General features: G+C 39.6%; 2 protein-coding genes across 4 annotated transcripts in view; both read right to left on the minus strand.

Moving 5' to 3' along the window:
* The window catches only part of triob (trio Rho guanine nucleotide exchange factor b), a 49,098-nt gene extending 47,067 nt beyond the window's left edge, over positions 1 to 2,031 (minus strand). For all 3 annotated transcript variants that reach the window (XM_079469649.1, XM_079469648.1, XM_079469650.1), the window contains exons 1-2: positions 1,807 to 2,031; positions 1,422 to 1,652 (exon numbers count right to left, since the gene is read on the minus strand). In XM_079469649.1, the coding sequence (XP_079325775.1) occupies positions 1,422 to 1,652; positions 1,807 to 1,935 (360 nt within the window). In that variant the 5' untranslated portion in view covers positions 1,936 to 2,031. The remainder of the gene's footprint in view (positions 1 to 1,421; positions 1,653 to 1,806) is intronic.
* Positions 2,032 to 2,076: 45 nt separating this feature from the next.
* On the minus strand, positions 2,077 to 19,404 carry LOC306901689 (triple functional domain protein-like). The gene is made up of 6 exons (XM_079469651.1): positions 19,331 to 19,404; positions 17,838 to 17,952; positions 13,722 to 13,914; positions 10,196 to 10,684; positions 9,994 to 10,116; positions 2,077 to 4,001 (listed from the first exon to the last, which is right to left on the minus strand). Exons 1-6 carry the CDS (start codon positions 19,383 to 19,385, stop codon positions 3,786 to 3,788), a joined length of 1,191 nt encoding a protein of 396 aa, XP_079325777.1. The 5' UTR covers positions 19,386 to 19,404; the 3' UTR covers positions 2,077 to 3,785.
* Between the last annotated feature and the right edge of the window lie 1,065 nt (positions 19,405 to 20,469).

Raw genomic sequence — 20,469 nt, forward strand, 5'->3', positions numbered from 1 at the left:
GAAAAAGAGATTTTTAACCAGATACACATCATTTATGAGCCGAGACTTTGCACATCCAAACATTATAGTTTCAATTGATCTGTTTGTGTAACCACATCAAACCACATGAAAGTGATAGTTCACCCAAAACTTTCAATTGTGTCCACATTTTCTCGCCCTCTTGTCATTTCAAACCTGTGTGACCTTCTTCCGCAGAACACAAAAGAAGATATTTTGAAGAACGCACCCATTCACTTGTGTTCATACAATAGAAGTTAACTAGTGCCGTCGCTTTTCCGTTACCAACCTTCTTCAAAATATCTTCTTTTGTGTTCTGCGGAAGAAAGAAAGTCAGACTTTGGATAAGAGGGTGAGTAAATGACGACAGATCTTTAAGACATTTTTGATAAGAATACACATGAGATGAAGCAATAAATCTCTTGAGGCCATGCTTCACAAGGATTACAGTGATTTTGGCATGGGTAAAGGATGTTCCCAAGGTTATTTTAGTTTACTCAAATCAAATATTGATCTAAATATTATTGGAAAAAACTCGAGGAGCCTCAAAAATAAACTGAAGTAACTTTAAAGCAGTTCAATTATAAATATAAACAAAAACTAAAATAAAACCACATTAAATTTTTTAAAGTAGAAAACATTTAAAATAAACCAAAAAATGATTAAATGACGAAAGCATATACCAAAATTACTAAGACTTACTACAATGAACACGAAAAATAAAAATCTAAAAAGAGAAGCTAATATGAATTAAACTAAATAAACTTAAAATCAAAACTATAATAACTCTGGCATGATGTGAATGAGAACACTAAACAAACTAAATGTGTTAAAATCATTTAAATACATGACCGTGAGACAGAATATGAATGAAATATTAACTCCAATGTACTTTCTTAAACCTGTTTCTGAGTGACAGGATATACAATGAGAGAAAAGGTAGGACTTTTGTGTAGGATTTTATCCCTTAGGAAGTGGATTGTGTGTTCACAACAGATCCATACAATGCCCTTGGCTGGAGGGAATGGATTGAAAGGTGAGAGGGTTAAATGATAGAGAAATATTATATTTAAAAAAGTAGAATTATGTACATCTGTATAAATCATTAGGAAAGTGAACGTTGATTTACAATGGTTCATCGTCCTCCATGTATTCTTTAACGCTGCTACAGTCATTTTGTACACAAAACAGGACATGTTATCAGTATTCAACTATGATACTGTACAGCAGATGTTAAACTGCGCTTTCTCTTCATAGGATAAATTCAGGATGAAACTCAAATGTCTGCTTCATTGAGCTCCCTCCATCAATTCTCCGACAGCAAATAAACACAGACATATCTCACTGTACACAAAAACACCTACATAGTTTACAGAGGAACAACGGCGGGTGTATGAAGTACGGTAAAGTACTGGATGTCTGACCTGCTGCACGTCCTGCTGGAAGACGCAGAGCTGCAGGCGTTGGTGGAGGCGGAGTTTGCGGTGTTGCCAGATGTTTTCCAGCTGCCTCTGGTGGTGCAGAACCTCATGAATGATGTCCAGGACGTGGTGTACTGCCTTGGAGTAGTTAGCCGAGGCCGTCAGCGAATCGGCGCTGCCTGGGGTCAAAGGCCGCTGGAGCTTATCCAGCAGTGCTTTGCCATCCTGACTCACCTGGAGACATACGGGTGACTCACGTCAAGGCGAGAAGATAATGCAACTTAATGCAAAAAGGTGAAAAGGAATCTCATGTCCTGATGAGATAGTCGACATGTGGGCAAGCTCACACCTGTGATTTTTCTATGTAAAGGTCACAGGAGGGACATACCTCAGAATAGGCAGCGTTGATGTGTTCATAGAGACCCTGGTGGTGATGGATGGTGTCCTCAAGGTCCTGCAGCTCGGAAGGAAGGTCTCCCTCTCCACAAGCCTTACACCACGACTCCATGTTGCTCATGTACTGGTAAATCAGACAAACCGTCAATAACACATAATGACGCAACAATCAAAAACTAATATAAGATTTCCTTGAAATGTAGGTATTTGCAGATAAGCTACACACCCCTTCTCGACAAGCTGCATGACATTTTAAATTTTTGGTATTTGTGGCCTTTTTGGCTTTATTTTAACAGTGCGAGAGAGGAAAGAAAGCAAAGTGGGAGAGAGAAGGGGTGGGGTCGGGAAAGGACCTCGAGCCGGGACTGGAACTCGGGTCACCCGATGCGCAACCGCGGCACATGTCGTAGCAGTAACCACTGGCTCCGACAACAGGCTGCTTGAATTTAAGTATTATTAAGCTTAGTACTACCAGTTAAAAAACAGGCTAGTATTGAAATGTATCATTTAATAAGTATTACAACAACTACAGTATATGTGACCCTCTCAGTATAAATGTAAAAAGGCCAGTACTAAAAAAAATCTTTGGAAAGTCCAAATAGCGATTTTCGACACAACACTATACATGTCATACTTGAAACGACAAAATAAGTGTATAAAACATCTTAACCTTTGCACAACCGTGAGGTTATCCTATCTTTAAACTGTCCGATTTTATTTTGGGGAATGTGAATTCTGAAGGTTTTCCTTAAACTGACAGTTCCCCCCAAAATGAAAATTCTGTCATCATTTACTCACCCTCTTGACTTTCTTTCTTCCGCAGAACACAAAAGAAGATATTTTGAAAAATGTTGTTAACTGGAAATTCATTTATATAATTTAATGATGAAAGCAAAGCAAAGAAGATACACACAAATTGTTACATTTTGTTATCTTCACACAATAAAAGAAATATCAATTTGAGCAATGAGCAACTGATAATGTCATGTAATTCACTTCAGTTGTTTGTCCTTGTCGGCACAGTTATCGCTCATAACGTACATCTCAAATACCCAAATATCCATGAGGAATCTACAATATTGGTCTGTTAATAGTTACGATCACATATAGAAAGCGCATATATATGGCCCGACATTGCAATCTGAATGACTGCAAACCTACATCTATAAAAGAGAAATATTGGTTATAAACGGCCCGGTTTCAAAGAGCAGGCTTAGCTTAAAGCTAGTTCCAGACTAAAATGAATGTTTGATCTGTCTTAACTGAACAGAACTTGCCCAGAAATATCTTAAAAATATATCATCGCCTTTGTTTTGTCTCAATATGCACACCGGTGATGTTTTCCTCAAAGGCATTTTTATAAAAGCGACATAAATATCTTAATTCAACCGAGGTGTAGTCCCGGCTTAAGCTAAGCCGTGTCTGTGAAGCCGGGTCGATGTGAGTTTAAATAACTCTGTCGAAACAGACATAGACCTTCATCTGAAGTAAATTGTGTTACTCTACTGTAGCTTTGGCCGCCCACCGTTGAGTGACTTACTTATTCGAGAAAAAATAAATACATTACAATTTGTCCAAAGAGGACCAGAAAAACAGATCCTCTATTTTTACCATCTCTCACCGGAGGAGAAATGCAGAACGCATAGAGTAACAGCCCTTTAATAATACTGACGGAACGTAATAACTGCTCAAAGAGAACAAATGAGGATTTTATTACTTTTCCAGCAAAAATCTGCAAGAGCTGATAATTCAGCAAGATTTACAGTTATACATATTTAGTTTCACGGATTTAATACGCAGTCGATACAAAAACTACAAAAATACTATGACATTTCTGCTTCTGGCTTAACCTACAGTATAGCATGACTGGGGCGGGACTGATGAACAAAGGCGGACAGGAGGTACTTAAATGATGGAGTGCTTTGAAGTATTGAGTTAGCTTAGTTTGATGGCACAAAAATGACAACAGCTTCAGAATGATGTTTGAAGTCTCACCTGGTCAGTTTTCTGGTGGAAGTTAGCAGACATCTCCAGCAGCGCGCTCCTCTCGTCCAGAGCAGCGGCGAACGCTTTCCACTCCTGCTCCAGCTGACCTGAGATCTGCTGGATCTGCTGCGTCGCATAATGACCCGCCTCCAGAAGCCTGTTCCCCACCGACATGATCCGGCTGATGTTCACATACACGTTCTGGAAGAGATAAACACTTGCATCACTTCATGAACAGATGTTAACTGGCTGCTTACTACCCATTCATGATATTCATGGTGTCGGTACGTTCATTCGAATGCTGCATTGTTACAAATGTTGCTATAAGAGACAAATGGTGAAAAGCAGTTCATATTCTCTATTAATATAAAAACTACGTGTGGCTGTGTGTGCGAGAGAGAGAGAGAGAGAGAGAGAGAGAGAGAGGACACCAAAGCCAAGAGAAAGAATGACAGTGATGGATTAAAAATACACATTTCAGGTGACTGACCCCAGATTTAAGTTTGTTGCAACAACTTTTTGTGTTATTTCTAAAGATAAATCCCTTTAAGATAAACCGACATAAACATTTGACCATGTTTACTTACTAAATGTCCCCAGTCTTACTGTGCATCGCGCTGTTTTAAAGTAAAAGTATTCACAATGAAATAACCTCCTCACTGAAATGACTTTCTGCCGAAATAAAAAATAACCGATCACATTATAACCTAACTTTTCACTTTACAATCACATCCCCACAGATAAAAACATTATATACACACTTCACATTGAAACGCATCATCATCTCTGAGACTCACGGCGCACGTTTCACTTTTAGTAAAAGTGATCTGTTCCCGGATCAGTCTAGTTTCTGATCCATGATCAGACCTTCCGCACTGATGGACTTCATGGATAGATTGTGTTCTCGCTGATGTAATGGGAGTGGCTATATAATGCGCGTTCTTTAGGAAGAAGTCAAGTCTAGTGCAGGAGAGCTCTGGTTACCACTCCGTTTCCTCACATGGGGGTAATTACACAGCCCAGAGGCATTTAAAAGGCTTCAGGATCAATACACAGAGAGCTGTCAGATAAACCTGATGGGGGTTTTTATCGGCCCGTGCGCAACAATGCGCTGCTTCAGTCATGCCCGTGCACGTGAAAACCTGCGGCACAATCACACACAAACCATTGAACTCAGTCGAACGGAACCAGACTCTAAATCCAGCCATATAAACAGTATGGAGGGCTATTTTATCCAAATATCTTACACTTTATGTACATACAGTCTGAAAGGCACATACATTTATCATTAAAGAAATCGATATGGGAAAGCGACTAATATTTGAGTTCTTTCTTTGTAAAACTGAATTCAAAACAAATAAAATACCAAGATTTGGAGTTTTAAAATACAGCTGAAGAAAGTCAGTGGAAAACATTTGGGATGGCATGAGGGTGAGAAATGTTTTTGTTTTCTTAAATGCTGAGGCAAGGGGGCAAGTGAAGAAAAATAAAATAGGCTTGTGTCACGTAGGACACAGTTCATAGTAATCTCAGGCATGAGGTTTGAGCTATAACTCTTAACGGAAACTGTGAGACGTAGTTAGGTGCCATCTTTATTTGAATCCCTAAACCCGAGAATAACCAATAGTAACAGCGTGATGGACCCATAGATTGCCAAAGCTGATGTATATGGAATCGGCATATGCTGGGTTAGGTATGTTTTGATGCTGGTTTGCTGTTTTGTGCTGGTTAAAGCTGGTCATGTGCTGGTCTTAGTTACGTGCTGGTTTAAGCTGGTCCTTACTGGTCACGTGCTGGTCTTAGCTGGTCATGTGCTGGTTTAAGCTGGTCCTTACTGGTCACGTGCTGGTCTTAGCTGGTCATGTGCTGGTTTAAGCTGGTCCTTACTGGTCACGTGCTGGTCTTAGCTGGTCATGTGCTGGTTTAAGCTGGTCCTTACTGGTCACGTGCTGGTATTTGCTGGTCATGTGCTGGTTGAAGCTGGTCCTTACTGGTCATGTGCTGGTATTAGCTGGTCATGTGCTGGTTTAAGCTGGTCCTTACTGGTCACGTGCTGGTATTTGCTGGTCATGTGCTGGTTTAAGCTGGTCCTTACTGGTCACGTGCTGGTCTTAGCTGGTCATGTGCTGGTTTAAGCTGGTCCTTACTGGTCACGTGCTGGTCTTAGCTGGTCATGTGCTGGTTTAAGCTGGTCCTTACTGGTCACGTGCTGGTCTTAGCTGGTCATGTGCTGGTTTAAGCTGGTCCTTACTTGTCACGTGCTGGTATTTGCTGGTCATGTGCTGGTTGAAGCTGGTCCTTACTGGTCACGTGCTGGTCTTAGCTGGTCATGTGCTGGTTTAAGCTGGTCCTTACTGCTCACGTGCTGGTCTTAGCTGGTCATGTGCTGGTTTAAGCTGGTCCTTACTGGTCACGTGCTGGTATTAGCTGGTCATGTGCTGGTTGAAGCTGGTCCTTACTGGTCATGTGCTGGTATTAGCTGGTCATGTGCTGGTTTAAGCTGGTCCTTACTGGTCACGTGCTGGTATTTGCTGGTCATGTGCTGGTTTAAGATGGTCCTTACTGGTCACGTGCTGGTCTTAGCTGGTCATGTGCTGGTTGAAGCTGGTCCTTACTGGTCATGTGCTGGTATTATCTGGTCATGTGCTGGTTTAAGCTGGTCTTTACTGGTCATGTGCTGGTCTTAGCTGGTCATGTGCTGGTTTTAGATGGTTTAAACTGGTCATGTGCTTGTCTTAGCTGGTCATGTGCTGGTTGAAGCTGGTCCTTACTGGTCATGTGCTGGTATTATCTGGTCATGTGCTGGTTTAAGCTGGTCTTTACTGGTCATGTGCTGGTCTTAGCTGGTCATGTGCTGGTTTTAGATGGTTAAAACTGGTCATGTGCTTGTCTTAGCTGGTCATGTGCTAGTTTAAGCTGGTCATGTGCTGGTTTTAGCTGGTTTAAACCACCAATGTTTATCAGTATCGGGCTAAATGTCTTTAACATGAACATGCACAGTAATAATTTAATTTAAAGATGACCATTTCTAACAAGACCTGCCTGTATAGATAAGTCAATAACAAGTCAAATGAAATGCTTTTCTCCCAGATGAGATCAGAATGGAAGACCGGATTACTAACTCTGTTTATCATTACCTCAAGCTTTGTTTCAGAGCTGCTCGGAGGAGATAGACATGCACCAGTAGACGCAAGCCCCTCTGTTATATATCAAAGGCTTTGTGGATCACATCATGGAAACAATTAAAAGCTTCTGGTGTTTCATATAAATCTAATGCAGTTCAAAAGTAACTTCTGGCTAAACATTGCAATATATAATGGCTACTATTGTCAGGACAGAAGCGTGCATGTGGTTTATTTGAAGAATGTTGCTTCGCTACATTTACGTATATGGAGGTCAAATAATAAAGTCGGCATTAGTTACAATAGTTGTTTTTTGGAAAATATCTTTACTGCTAACACAGAAATGACAGATTTTGAGTCCTATCTCACCACATACTGCATGTTAAACTTATATTCCTTTCAGATACTTTTTTACGTATTTCACAAGTGTGACATCACTCTGTGTGCTTTTGTATTTCACTGACATCACTTTACCTGAGCACACAAACTGCATTTTGGAAGTGTGACGATGTAAATGCAAATAACACTTAAAGCCATTACTTGGCTCCTAAAATAGAAATAGAGAAACAATACAGAATGACTGAAGACAGAAAAAGAGCTCAACCCACCTATCCGCAGATCACATAACACCACCTGAGCACAGCCAAGACACATACCACGAAACAAAAGCCTTCCACGCATGAGAAAATCACTGACACAACCATATACCAGACTCCCAAACAAAGACAGTTATGCAACGACAGCGGATTTACAAAACATATAAATGAGCAACGACTTAAATGAATAGTTCTCCCCCAAATCCTCATTCGTTCAACATTCATATTTACCATATTTCTATTAATCTTTCACTTTAGAGAGATGTAATTATCATTACATTTATGTTATCATTCAAGAGCGGATGACTCCAGTAACTTATCACAAACACTATAATGACTAGACCAGGAGTGATTATATCTCCCTCTGGATTTCACTGAGACCGATCAATACACCCATGATGAGAGTTTACCCAGCCATGTTTACAGTAGCGCGAGGAGGTTTTTCACATGTTGTGTTATATTTAAAAGACTGGATGCTGAGTTCATTTCCTGACAAGAGTAACGTTCCGCTTAGGTGAAGTTAGCCCTGCAAACCAATGACACAGCTGCTTGGGCATGTCTGTTGGCCTCGGCACGCCACACGATGGACATCTCCATAAAACACCTACTGTCAATACATCAGCCAAATACCACAGCACCAGCAGGCCATCCAACCGAAGGGACTCTTAAATCCTTTAGGGGGCGTGCTATCAACAAAGCATTCATGTTTATTACTAAACAAAAGCTTGTAGGTGATCATATTATCAGAAAACGGACCTACAAAATGAAGCAATACAGAGATGTGAAACAGGAAAGTGAATGCTGTGTGCTGAAATTCTCATAACCGACTCGTGGTATTCTTGGAAGTACACCAAGCAATTCTGCGTCTCTGACAGACACTAAGTTAAACCACAGTGACGTCCATTCATGCCCCAGGTCAGACAGGAAATAAGGCTCCTAATACTTCCTGAGGAGGTGGATGAAGAGCCACGCTAACCCAAAGCAAACAGTTGACACAGCATTCTTCCGTTAAGTTGTGCACAGATATAGGCGTGACATGGGGTGGACCGTTCTCACAGCTCAAACAGGACATGTGATTTTAACACACTCAGTCAAACGTAACAGACCAGCAAGAGAGAAACAAAGAGCCCTGATAACAAACTATAAAAATGTCAAATAGAGACATGGTTGCTTCTTTAAAATGTGTACGATTGTTTAAAGAAAAACATAAAGTGTTAAAAAATAAAATGTTATTCATGTACTGTATATAGCAAAGATTTTCGCCATACTGTTGGGTCAGATTTCAACATTTGGTGGTTTAAATACCCATGTAAGATTTATCTTAACATCTTTAATGGATGATTTGTTTATAGTCAGGCAACTTAGTGCTGCTTTCAGAATTGTCATATCCATAGCGGTCCGTACTGGCACATGAAAATCTTACTTTTTGAAGATTGCTTCTGGTTAAATTATAAGTCTTATTTATTCATTTGCATCCTGCTAGAATTGCCAAAAAGCAAGATTATTGTCTTTTGACATTTTGCATTCCGCTCCTTACATCTGAAGTGGTGTTACTATTCTTTCCTGTCCTCTAGCTCAGTGGTAAGAGCATGGCACTAGCAATGCCAAGGTTGTGGGTTTGATCCCAGGGGATTGCACATACTGTATAGGTATGGTGTATAGGTACAAAATTTATAGGACAATGCAATGTAAGTCGCTTTGGATGAAAGCGTCAATGCATAAATGTCAATGTAAATGTACTATGGGGGGTCCACACCAAGCGCAAATTTTGCACAGAACTCTCGCGTCAACATCTTTCAAAAAGTTGAAAATATTTGTCAGCTTGCATCACTCACGCGAAAATAACAAATTTTTTCCCGCGAACATTAAAGAGTGTGGAAAGCGACTGTCCGCATTTGGTGTCAACCCAGCCTTAGAGTTCCAATACAGGACCATTATCAGCACTGGGACACTCAACCAACTTTGTGGAAAAAACAGGTTTGCAATATTGCCGTACATCGTCTTGATATGATTACCTGTTATTTCTAATGACTCTTTGATTCCAGATGTTTTCAAAATCTGAAAGCACTTGAAACTTGATCTGCGAGACTACTTCTATTGCAAGATAAGCATTAACATGTGAATACGAAAGGGCAGATCGCGAATGTGACCGTGTCATAAAACGTGATTTAATAGAGTTTTTCTTGTGAAATTTTCTCTTTGAAAGTAGACTAGGGGAGGTAAAACAGGCTGCCAGAGTCTCACACACACACATACACACTCACACAGGGATGATGAATGTGTTCTCTTTAGTTTCAATGTGACTCTGTGACCACTGTGGCATTACAGACCTTCAGGCTTATATTGACAGGACTATTATATGACATCAGATAAAGTCGAGTCACGTGCGCAAACACACATCACTGTAATGATGTAACATCATTTTGCCTCAGGTTCTAATTCACATTAGTGCTGGACCAGCGGAAACAGTCTTACCATGCAGTTCATTGCGAAGTGGTTGTGCTGGGTCTGCAGCTCCAGCACGTGCTGATGGTTGCTTCCAATCTCTGTGTACGTGTTCAGGAACAGACCTTTATTGTGGACGATCCAATCAAACATCTGCAGAGAAGAGAATGACAAAGCGTGAACTGAAAATACATAACCGTGTTTTGCCTTTTTTCACAGTAAATGAGCAAACCTTTTCAGCGTCCTGCTGGAAGAGTCTTAGTTGGAAGCACTGATCCAGTTTGACCTTGCGCATGTGCCAGGACTGATGCAGATTTTGTCGTGTGACGTGTAGTTTATCCAGAAGGGCCTGGACTTTAGGAGCTAAACCCTGGATATCTCCTGTGCCCTTATCTCCACTCTGGATCCGCTGGAGGAGATGTTGGCCCTCCGTGTCCAGCTCCTCCACAGGAGCTTTGGTAACCTTCTTCTTCAACGAGGCGTGCTCCTCCATGGCCCGCCGAGAGCCGTCCAGGTCTGACGGCAGGTCTCTTTGGGACACCATGTCCTGGAGTTCTTCCAAACGGGCCAGGACACGAGCTGCATTGCCCGTAAACTCCTCGAATGCTACTCGATCCTCTATCCACTCCTCGTGGTCGTAGTCCAGACTTCCGTCAAAGTCTGGAGTGAGCTGGGAGGGATCAACCACTTTGGTCAAACCCTCAAGGGACACCATGATGGTCTAAAAGGATAAGAATAAGAAACTTGGGTGAACTTACTGAAAGAGAAAAGTTGCTCCCTACATAAACTAATTTTAGGGAGAACCAAGCAGAAACAAATCATTTTATTGTTATCCTTACTGTTTTGAGTCACTTTAGATAAAAGTGTCTAATAAATGTAAATTAAACCACATAAATTACTGATTCAGACAGAGCACACCACACATGAACATGAGAAGACTCTACAATACAAAATAAATGTTATGGAGAACTGCAGAGGTTACGTATTTTTGTGTGCAAATCCTGAAAGCGAGTTGGCATTTTAGCACTTCCGGTTCCATCGCCCCAAAGTCTACGAGTTTTTTAATGGGTTTTTGGTAAATTGCCTGAAATAAAATCTTTAATCAATGACATAAAACATCAGTTATAACCAGCCTGTGATTTTTTCAGTCTTAAAAACAGCGGTTACTAGCAATTTGCTAATTGTGACAACTTCCTTTGGCTTCAAAAGTAACAAATGTTGTGTTAGTTTGTAAAGATTATCTTGGTGGACAAAACATTTAAACATCATAAACCTTGGTTAATCAGAGATCTTGTTTTTTGTGATCTTCCAAAGGTCTATAGGAAAAAGGCATTCGCTTTTGGTTGAGGGAACCAGTGTGACGCTAACTTTCGTGTTGGTCTACAATATAATCTCTGAGGTACTCGTAGAGTTTTAACACTTAAAATATTTAAAATATATATAAAATATTTAAAGATCGGGTAACGTGCTATGTGATGCATTTTGACTTCTTTAAACATTTGAACGTGCTGGCTTCTCATGCTCAATTTGTTAAAAGACGACTTGGACGTATGACGTAGTAATTCTGTGCTCGATACACTCCGCGAGCACTCCATCTTGTTTTGGAAAGTTGTTATAAGTCTGGATCCCTGTTTCGTAACAGTGGTCCTATACCTTTTATTGGGAAATCCTCCCGGAAAAGCAAGGCAAGGCGAAAGAAACAGACGAGCGTTAATCAATATTGTCTGCGCTGTGTCAAGTTTGGCCGCACTGTGGGCCTGCAGCTGCAGCTTGTTACTCTTGCAATAGTGAGAGAAGTTGAGGTGTGTTTGTTTGTTCACTGAATTTCAGTGATGGATGTTATATAAACGTAGGATATAACGCTGGATTTGGAGATCGTTTGAAACTGATAGATGGCGTGGTCCCAGTGCTTAAAGATGCCGGAGATGAACTGCTGTTTGTCATATGTCTGTGTTTTTGTTGGCAATCGGGGCGTACAGTATGTGCATTAATGTATGGGATTAAGGTGATGACATGTTGTGTGCTCGTGCTGTGGTTCCATTCCCTTGCCTGCCTCCAGCAGCTCGTCTTTTATATTAAATTATCGTACAGCTGTATCTCTCTATTATTAATTTGATCAAACGAAATACTCTTTGAAGACACAACGTATGCAATACTACTTTATAGGTACTCAAGATGAATATGAGATTGGCAGAAACAGCGTGTCTTTCCCGATCTTTAAAATATTTAAGGTATAATAATTTTGTACATTTTATTAACACATATTTTACATTTTATAATATTCATATTGATAAAAGAATCATGAACATTTAAAAGCGTCAGCTACTTTCATCGGCATTATGTTTGATAGCTATTATAATCTGTTTGATATCTTGATATCTCTCACAATGTTACAAATGTCACAAATGTTAAATAAAAAATTTAATACAAATATTCTTGGCCTTTTGCATTTGCGCAATAGAAATGCACTGTGCGACGTGTGGTCATTCCTTTGTTGTTGTTTAATTTAGCGCGGCAGCTTTACAACAAACGAAGAAGATTACAGAGACTTGTGATAATATTTTGGCAGCTCTTGGTTCTGAATAGATCGCTTCTGTCAGCGACTCAGTGGGAGGTTTCCAAGAAGCTGAAATGGGTTTCTAAAACAACAATGCAATTAAACAGTGTCTGTATGATGAATAAAGCCTATCAGATCACTTGCACTCAACTCTTTACTCAAAAGGAACCAGAAAAACATTCCAGGGATTGCACCTCAGGTCATATTATTAGAAATAACAGTCGACACTTGAAAAGCCACTGCAGTCTATATGACATAAATATGATTTCTTAACCAGTGCTTAACCTTAGAAATTTTTTCGAAATAAAACATTAATGCTTGACAATGCAAAACTCACTGCAATAATGCTTTCTTTTTACGGTTTCCAGAACATTTCTATGGTATTACTAGAGTCCTCTGGATGGTTACATTGTTGCCCAAATCAAAGGAGTTATCTCTACGATATTTCATTTCCTATATCAGGTCTAAACAAATGTGTTTAATATTGTTTTTTCCAGGCTTTTATCTTAGTAAAGTAACAGCACAACAGGCACAACCAGCGACATAATTTATGTCTGTAGGACAAATATATGGATAACAATATTGCCCATGTAACATTTTAAATATTATGGAATGATATGATGGTAAATAAATGATGAGTGAACTTTCTTTTTTGAATGAACTATCACCTTCCTCTCCCATCTCTGTTCAAATGTGTAAGTACGAGCAATAGTAACAGGAACGCTTGGGGAAGAGTATTTGGGATTCAATAACAATAAGCAGTTTTAAATGATTTTAATTATTCTGTCCTTGTAAAGTTTTTATTAAGGTGTAATAACACTATTACTCTTCAGATGTGGTGGATGAGTTCATTTAAGAAGCATCCGTTGGGAGATTAAGGCTCCAGATTAAATACGACCCTTATGTGGGTGTCTTTCCCTCAGATCTTTGAGGAAATAGGTCAGAACTAATTTTGTCATCTCCACGTTCACAGCAGCAACGTGGAATGATCCAGTAAAACATATGTCAACCAGGTTATCTACTCCATCCAAGGAAACTCGCGGAAAATCTATGTGCATTTCCCCTAAACATCTCAAATACTTCCTACTTTTCCAGAATACTGTTGATTTTGAATTGCAAAGGCATAGATATCTTACTAAATCTTCCCAAAACAAGTCCGATAGACTGCCATCTTCTTGTTAATTCTCACAACCCGCCTTACTTCAAATTCAAACTTGGAACTGCCAAAGTTCGTCCTCTGCTTCTGCCAGAAGTTGTCGGGTTTGATGATGAGAGCGACGTGGATGCAGGAAGGAAAGGATTCCTGAAGGATCTTCAGCAGGGGTTTGATGGAGTCCCATTTGGATCCTCGCATATCCACGATGACCGTGAAGCCATGTCTGCTCACCTCCTCGCTGCGCGAAAAAATACAAAACACAGCATCAGCATGTGCATTGATGCTTTAAGGGAAATGTACAAAACCCCCGCTGATTAAAATACACTTCAAACCATCAGAAGTACAGTAAAGGCGCATCGCATGAAGAGCAACACTTACCCAAGTATGTCTAATGCGAACAAAGAAACCTTTCCGCTTGAATTGAAAGAAAACTGCTGCAGGAAATTAACCAAAACTAACTGTTAACTCAAGTGTTTGCATATCCGCAGCTGCACTTCTTCACTGGTCTGAGTCTTAAAATGAAGTGAGCGCTGAACAACTCTAAATCATTCTGACCTCACTCTCACAGAGACGGAGAGAGAGACAGCGAGCGAGAGAGAGAGAGAGAGAGAGAGAGAGAGAGAGAGAGAGAGGGAGAGCGAGATGAGGAGGGGGCTGAGCGAGAAGCAGAATAAAGTCAAACGGAGAAAAACAAGAGCAGTGACTAGCTTTATATGAGTATGTACATGTCAGATTCAGTACAAACTGCAGAAATAACGTAGAATTGAAATGTAGTAATACATTTTGGTCACACTCTTTTATTTAAAGGTCCAATTCTCGCTATGACTTTTGCCTCAATTAACTCTCAATTTGGTGCTTATTAATAGTTAGTATTATAGATTTTAGGATTAGCTATTGGGTAGATTAGGGATGTAGAATATGGTCATGGAGAATATGTGCTTTATAAGTGTTAATAAACAATAATAATATATATTATGATAATATGCATGCTAATAAGCAACATGTTAAAATGTGAGAATGGGTCCCTATACTAAGGTGTTACTTTCACATTTACATTTTGGCATTTGGTAGACGCTCATCCAAGGCGATTTACATTGCATTATCCTCTACATTTTACATAGGCATCCCCTGGGATCCAACCCACAAAAATGTGTCACTGTAGAGTCGGCCTAGTATAGGCAGATGAACATTTATTTACGTTTTATCTGCATAATTATTTTAAACAATCCATGAAAGCTTAAGCGCAAGTTCTGCCAGGAAGACTCTAATGTTACTTCACTTATCACACATAGATCTAACCAATCATCATCTAATGCCTGGATTATAGAAAATAACTACTTACTTAATGTTCGCAGTTGATGACACAGACATTAAAGTCACCATGAAATTAAACAGCAAAATTCTATCAAAATACATTTCCACTAGTAATCTTTAATCAAAAACATTAAGCTTCTCTCGCCTTCTCAACATGATGACTTTAACCACAATCCTCCCCACCACCACCAGGATGGTCTCTGTTCAATAATCCCGGGGGGTAGGCTGTGCCTTCATCCTCAAGCAGGAAGTGCAAGAATCTGCGACCCTCTGGATGCGAGCTACGGACGGGGTCGGGGCACACGCCAAAAAATGTTATCATATAATATTTTGTTCTCTTTTGCTGGTCACTTGCTAAATAATATATCATTGTTACGTTTTCTTGTCTCCCGAGTCGTTCTGGTAGAACTTTTGGTTATCTTTGCTCATTAGGCTGTTTTCAGGCTTTATAAATGCATCAGGCTAACAAAACTAAAAAACTAAAAAAACTTACTATATACACATCAGAAATGTAACGGATTTCATGGTTATAATGGGAATTGTACTGGTTTTAATTGAAACTATAATGGTCTCTACTGGAATGTGATGTATTCTCTTGGTGGGATGTACTAATAGAAAACTATTAAATCTAAGTGTAATAATACCCAAAACAAAAAAGTAATTTTGCAATGGTTTTAATGGAAAAAAGCTCACGGTTAATAATGGAATTTTCTACTACAATTTCTGTGATGGGTTCAATTGCTTTTTTCAGCCAGGAAAACAAAAGCATTTTGTCTACCAGAAATGATACATTTTATTTATATAGGATCATCCAGTCTCATTGGGGGCCTCTGGTAAACTTTTGAGACAGTCTGTATTTTATCTTTCATCGTGGTGCAATGGCTTGCCCCTCAGACCTCCACTGTAAGTAAATGTTTCTAGTTATCTAATATCAATAAATCTTCTGTATTGAACACTTCCTGGAACATTGCTTTTAAAAAGTGTAAAAGGAAGCTAAATAAAAGTAGATAAAACAATCTCAGGAGTAAGGAAACGAGAAATGATATGGTCCAATAAGTTCCAGGCTAAAGAACATACAGTATCCGAAGCGCTGGCTATCTGACACACACCAGACACCAAGCGTCTATACACTGCCTGCCTCCCTAAAGCTATTGTTTTCCTAAGTAAGGGCCATGTCCGGGTATCCAGTGGACCTCTGTAAATCTGCCGCTTCTCATACAGCAGGGGTAATTTCTCCTCAAACCTTTTGCACATTTTGTGACAATGCTCACGATGTCAAGAAGCTAGAGCTTAACATCTGTACTCCTCTAATGTTGTCTATAAACACCCAGTTTGAGCCCCACTGAGAAGTAAGGTTTGAGCAAACCCAGAGGCTGATGCTAACCTACATAAAGTTTTGAACTGTGCAGTTCTGAAGGCCTCTGGCTGAAAGCAGAGATTCGCATGGACTCTAACATTGTTAGAGTTCGAGGTTGCTGGGATCTCCAGCGTGTTTGCTAACTGCGGTTTAAAGTTAAAGGGATATTTCGAGAAATATTTCAGTAGTTTTGTGTCCATACAATGGAAGTCAATGGTCCAGTGTTGTTTGGTTACCAACATTCTCCAAAATATCTTCTCTGTTCGGAGCCGATAGCCTGGTAGGAAGTCTTCCGTCATATAGCGCGGTTGTGTTTCAGGGCAACCTGAGTTCGAATCCTTGCTCGTGGTAATTTCCCGAACCCTCCCCCCATGCTTAACTACCTGTTATCTCTTCACTGTAATAAATAAAAGGCAAAAATATATATCTTTTTTGTGTTCTTGTGAGGGTTCTTTCACAAATTTTCAGGAGGCATTCATATAATGTACAATATTGGTTCTTTATTAACCGCAAACTCATGCACTATCCACCGGTGCACACAAAAACACATTGGGCTCTGGGTCTCAGATGTTTCTCACAGGAGCCCTCACCAGAACTAACTCCCAACCAAAAATTCAACCCTATTTGAACACATGGGCTAAACCATTTGCTAATTGCAGGGGTCTCACTTCAGTAAATAAACTCAATAAAAATATATAATAAACCTCACATACATGGAATCACATGCAACAAAGCAAATAGTTACAATAAACACAAGAATTAACTCTAACAGAGAAGTTTAAATGAACAATCCCCACCCCTAGGGTAGTACCAACTACATGTCCCATAATGCCTGACCCATGATATAATGGTGATCAGGAAATGCCGCGCCCTTTAATAGGCAACCTTTGTTCCATGCTGCAGCCACAGAACCAGGCGGGACCACGGGTAAGATACCTAATTGTTTAAACTATTAAATAAATATCTAAATAAAGAATATTAACCCCGTATCTGTGTAGTGGTTTATTCAAACACTAGCGTGCACTCTAGTACTGAAATGTTGTCCCACTAGCAGGTGTTCAATGCGCGCATACAGACAACATGCAACTTACACAATACTTTTGGGTGTATATTAACGAAAAAAAACACACAGAAACCAAATATGAAAGACAAAAAAACTATTTCTCCTAAAGAAATAATATATAATGGAAACTTTGATCAATTGACCTAAATAAGCGTGGCCTTAGCCATCACAGTTCTGCAGAAGAAAAAATGTACAGGAATGTGAATAAATGTTGAAATATTTGTCTTTTTTGGGTGAGCTATCCCTTTAAGAGAAATGAATGTGACTGAAGTTTTCCATCCCCGCTGCTGGCTGCCGTCCACACCTGTACTGTCACGAGATTAAAATCTTACCTGTTCCGCTGACTGGATCTGATCTATCACAACCACTATAACTATTTTTTGCATAATAACACATACAGACGGAGACACACATGCACAAGTAGTACCTGGGGATGCCTGCGAGGTACGCAATAAGCCGCCTGAGGTCCTCCTGGCGTATTCTGTCATGGTTACTTCTGGAAGGAAACGTGAGGACTGGCCCTCCCCGGCGATCTCGTCCACCTGAAAGAGGTTAACAAGCTATATATGAGATACTGGAAGAACTCCAGCCAAACTGTCTGAGAACTCGCAAGAGCCTCTTTGGCTGGAACAACAAGATCTCCAAACATCTGTCACTTAAGCACTAGGAAAATACGACAATAGCTTACTGTATCTATAAGAAGCACCCAACCTACTTTATCTACAGCGTGTTTTGGATGATTACAAACTACACACAACCAACCACACATGAAAGAAGACAATTCGGACTAAAATTGTGATGAATGTCATTCATTCGTCTAAAACAGAATATAATGCATTATATTTTTGCTTCCATACTTGCATTGCATCATATAGTCACTGCATAGCACCTCCATTGAACCCCTTCTCTTTTAAGTACAGAACTTGAAATGAGTTACATGCAGGGGTGTAACAATATTGAAATTTAGCATATGGCGATTTTACATTTACATTCAGTCATTTACTAGATGCTTTTACAAAAACTTACAAATGAAGCAAATAATGGCTTTTCTTTTTATTAGGAGCATCTGGAAGCTGCTCCTTAGAGGGGGTGGGCTTTGCCATTAACCATTTATGTTTGCCATTTGTATTATATGTATTATATTACTTCCTGTCCTGTGCCATGTTTCGTTGTCCTCTGTAGTTTTTCGTGTTAATTTGTTTTATCCAGGTTTTTCTTGTCATCTTGTTGAGCTTGCTCTTCCCTGTGTATATAAAGCCCTTGTGTTCCAGTTGTGTTTTGTCAGTCGTTGACGTTTCGTGTTCTTTGTTATCCTTGTGACCTGGTTTGTTTCTGGTCATGTTCGACTGCATGTGGATCCGATGCCCCGCCTGGCTCATGCTCTTACAACAATATAACCGTGATATCTATTGAAAGTGTTTTAAATAATATAATAAAGTGGTCAAGTCTATCCTTAATTTGATTTATTTTGTATTCTCTCTGTTTGGCCAATGAATCACACAAAATATCTGACGGTAGGGAAGCAGAGAGAAAGAGGTTGTCATCATTGTGGCGTTTAAGGCAAATTTTTCAACGAGTGCTGAATTGTTTACAATAGTATTATATGTGTAGCAGGTCTAGTTTAAGATAGATTAAGATAGTGTTAGGTATCTGGATCAGCTGCTGGAAAAACATGCACTGCATATCCCCAGTGATGCCACTCTGCCGCTCAGCTCACATACATGAGAGAGTGTTAATGACTGTCACTGCTAATAAGCTTCCTCCTGTTAATATTGATGAAATTCAAGCCTTTCGATAGCAAGGTCACAAATGACTGAATTGATCACTTGCAACAGAACAGACATTAGCTAAACAAGTACGAACTCCAAAATGTTTGGTTCAAATCTTTTCTTTACAGAATCAAAGTGCTTGTTGGCTCACCTGATAAGAATGCCACCTTCTCCTTAAGAACGGGCAGAACGTCAATGGCCTTCATGTCTTCATTCCTGTGGAACCCTGTAAGAGTTCAAAAGCTGATCAGTCTTTGGCTCACATGACAAACACGCTAATACTCAATAATGTCATTCAATCACAAGAGTTAATTCAAGAACACCATCGCCTGGATACTAAATGAAGCATATGCAATGTTCCAACAGAGCACAGTTTTTGCCTAAATGTGTTTAAAAGATCTTTGATTGGATGATTTGCTGTAAATAACATATTTGCAACTCTGTGGCACAGGCTGCACAGTCAGAGATGTTTGCCGGCACCACGCATGGTCTCCTGCCTAAAACCCTGATCCTCATTCTCTCTCTCTCCCCACCTACTCACCAGATGGCAAGATCTTAATTCATGCACAGTCTGGCCAATGCATGTGCACACGTAACATGCAAATGTACACTCGATGACACCAAAATCTCTCTCGTATTGTACATGATTGAATATGATTAAATAAATAGAATTCCTACATTTTCTACCTTGAAACTACTGCAGTATAATGTTAGTCACACACGAGGTTTACCCAAAATTGCAAATTCGGTCATCATTTATTCACTCTATGGGCTTTCAAAAACTTTTGTGTGTAACACAAAAGAAGATATTTTGAGAAACGTCTCAGTGGTTTTGTGTTCATACAATTAAAGTCAACGGGGGTCAATGTTGTTTGGTCCACAACATTCTGGAAAACATGTTTTTTTGTGTTCTGCAGAAGAAAAAGGTGACATGAGGTTAAATAAATGCAAGATCATTTGTATTTTTGACTGACCTATCCTTTAAAACACGCAGTCAGTAAGCTAAAGTCATTAAGATAATGTCTGTAAAATGATTTTATGTTAATGTGACAAAACCGAATATGGTAGGGCTGCGTTTCACAAACATCAATGTACTAAACTAGCTTATCACGACTGTTTCCAAAAAAAATTATTACGAATTTGTCGGACATCCTTCATTTGAACCCCATTGGTTCAGCAATATATTTGAGGGTGTCACATGGGTGGAATTAATGTGAGATTACTGTCGTAAAAAAGATAAGTTTTTCATTTTTACTCATAAAACTAAAATACAAAGAATGAAATTTGTAT

Source organism: Barbatula barbatula, assembly GCF_947034865.1.
Source record: "Barbatula barbatula genome assembly, chromosome: 12".
Lineage (NCBI taxonomy): Eukaryota > Metazoa > Chordata > Actinopteri > Cypriniformes > Nemacheilidae > Barbatula > Barbatula barbatula.

What these genes read in the sequence shown, in the direction of transcription:
- LOC306901689 (XM_079469651.1), bottom strand. Translation starts at nt 19,385, where the DNA reads ATGAAGGCCATTGACGTTCTGCCCGTTCTTAAGGAGAAGGTGGCATTC. An exon ending in TACCTCGCAGGCATCCCCAG is followed by an intron (nt 13,915 to 17,837) that starts GTACTACTTGTG and finishes TTTTTCGCGCAG; the next exon opens with CGAGGAGGTGAGCAGACATG. An exon ending in GTTCCAAGTTTGAATTTGAA is followed by an intron (nt 10,685 to 13,721) that starts GTAAGGCGGGTT and finishes TTATCCTTTTAG; the next exon opens with ACCATCATGGTGTCCCTTGA.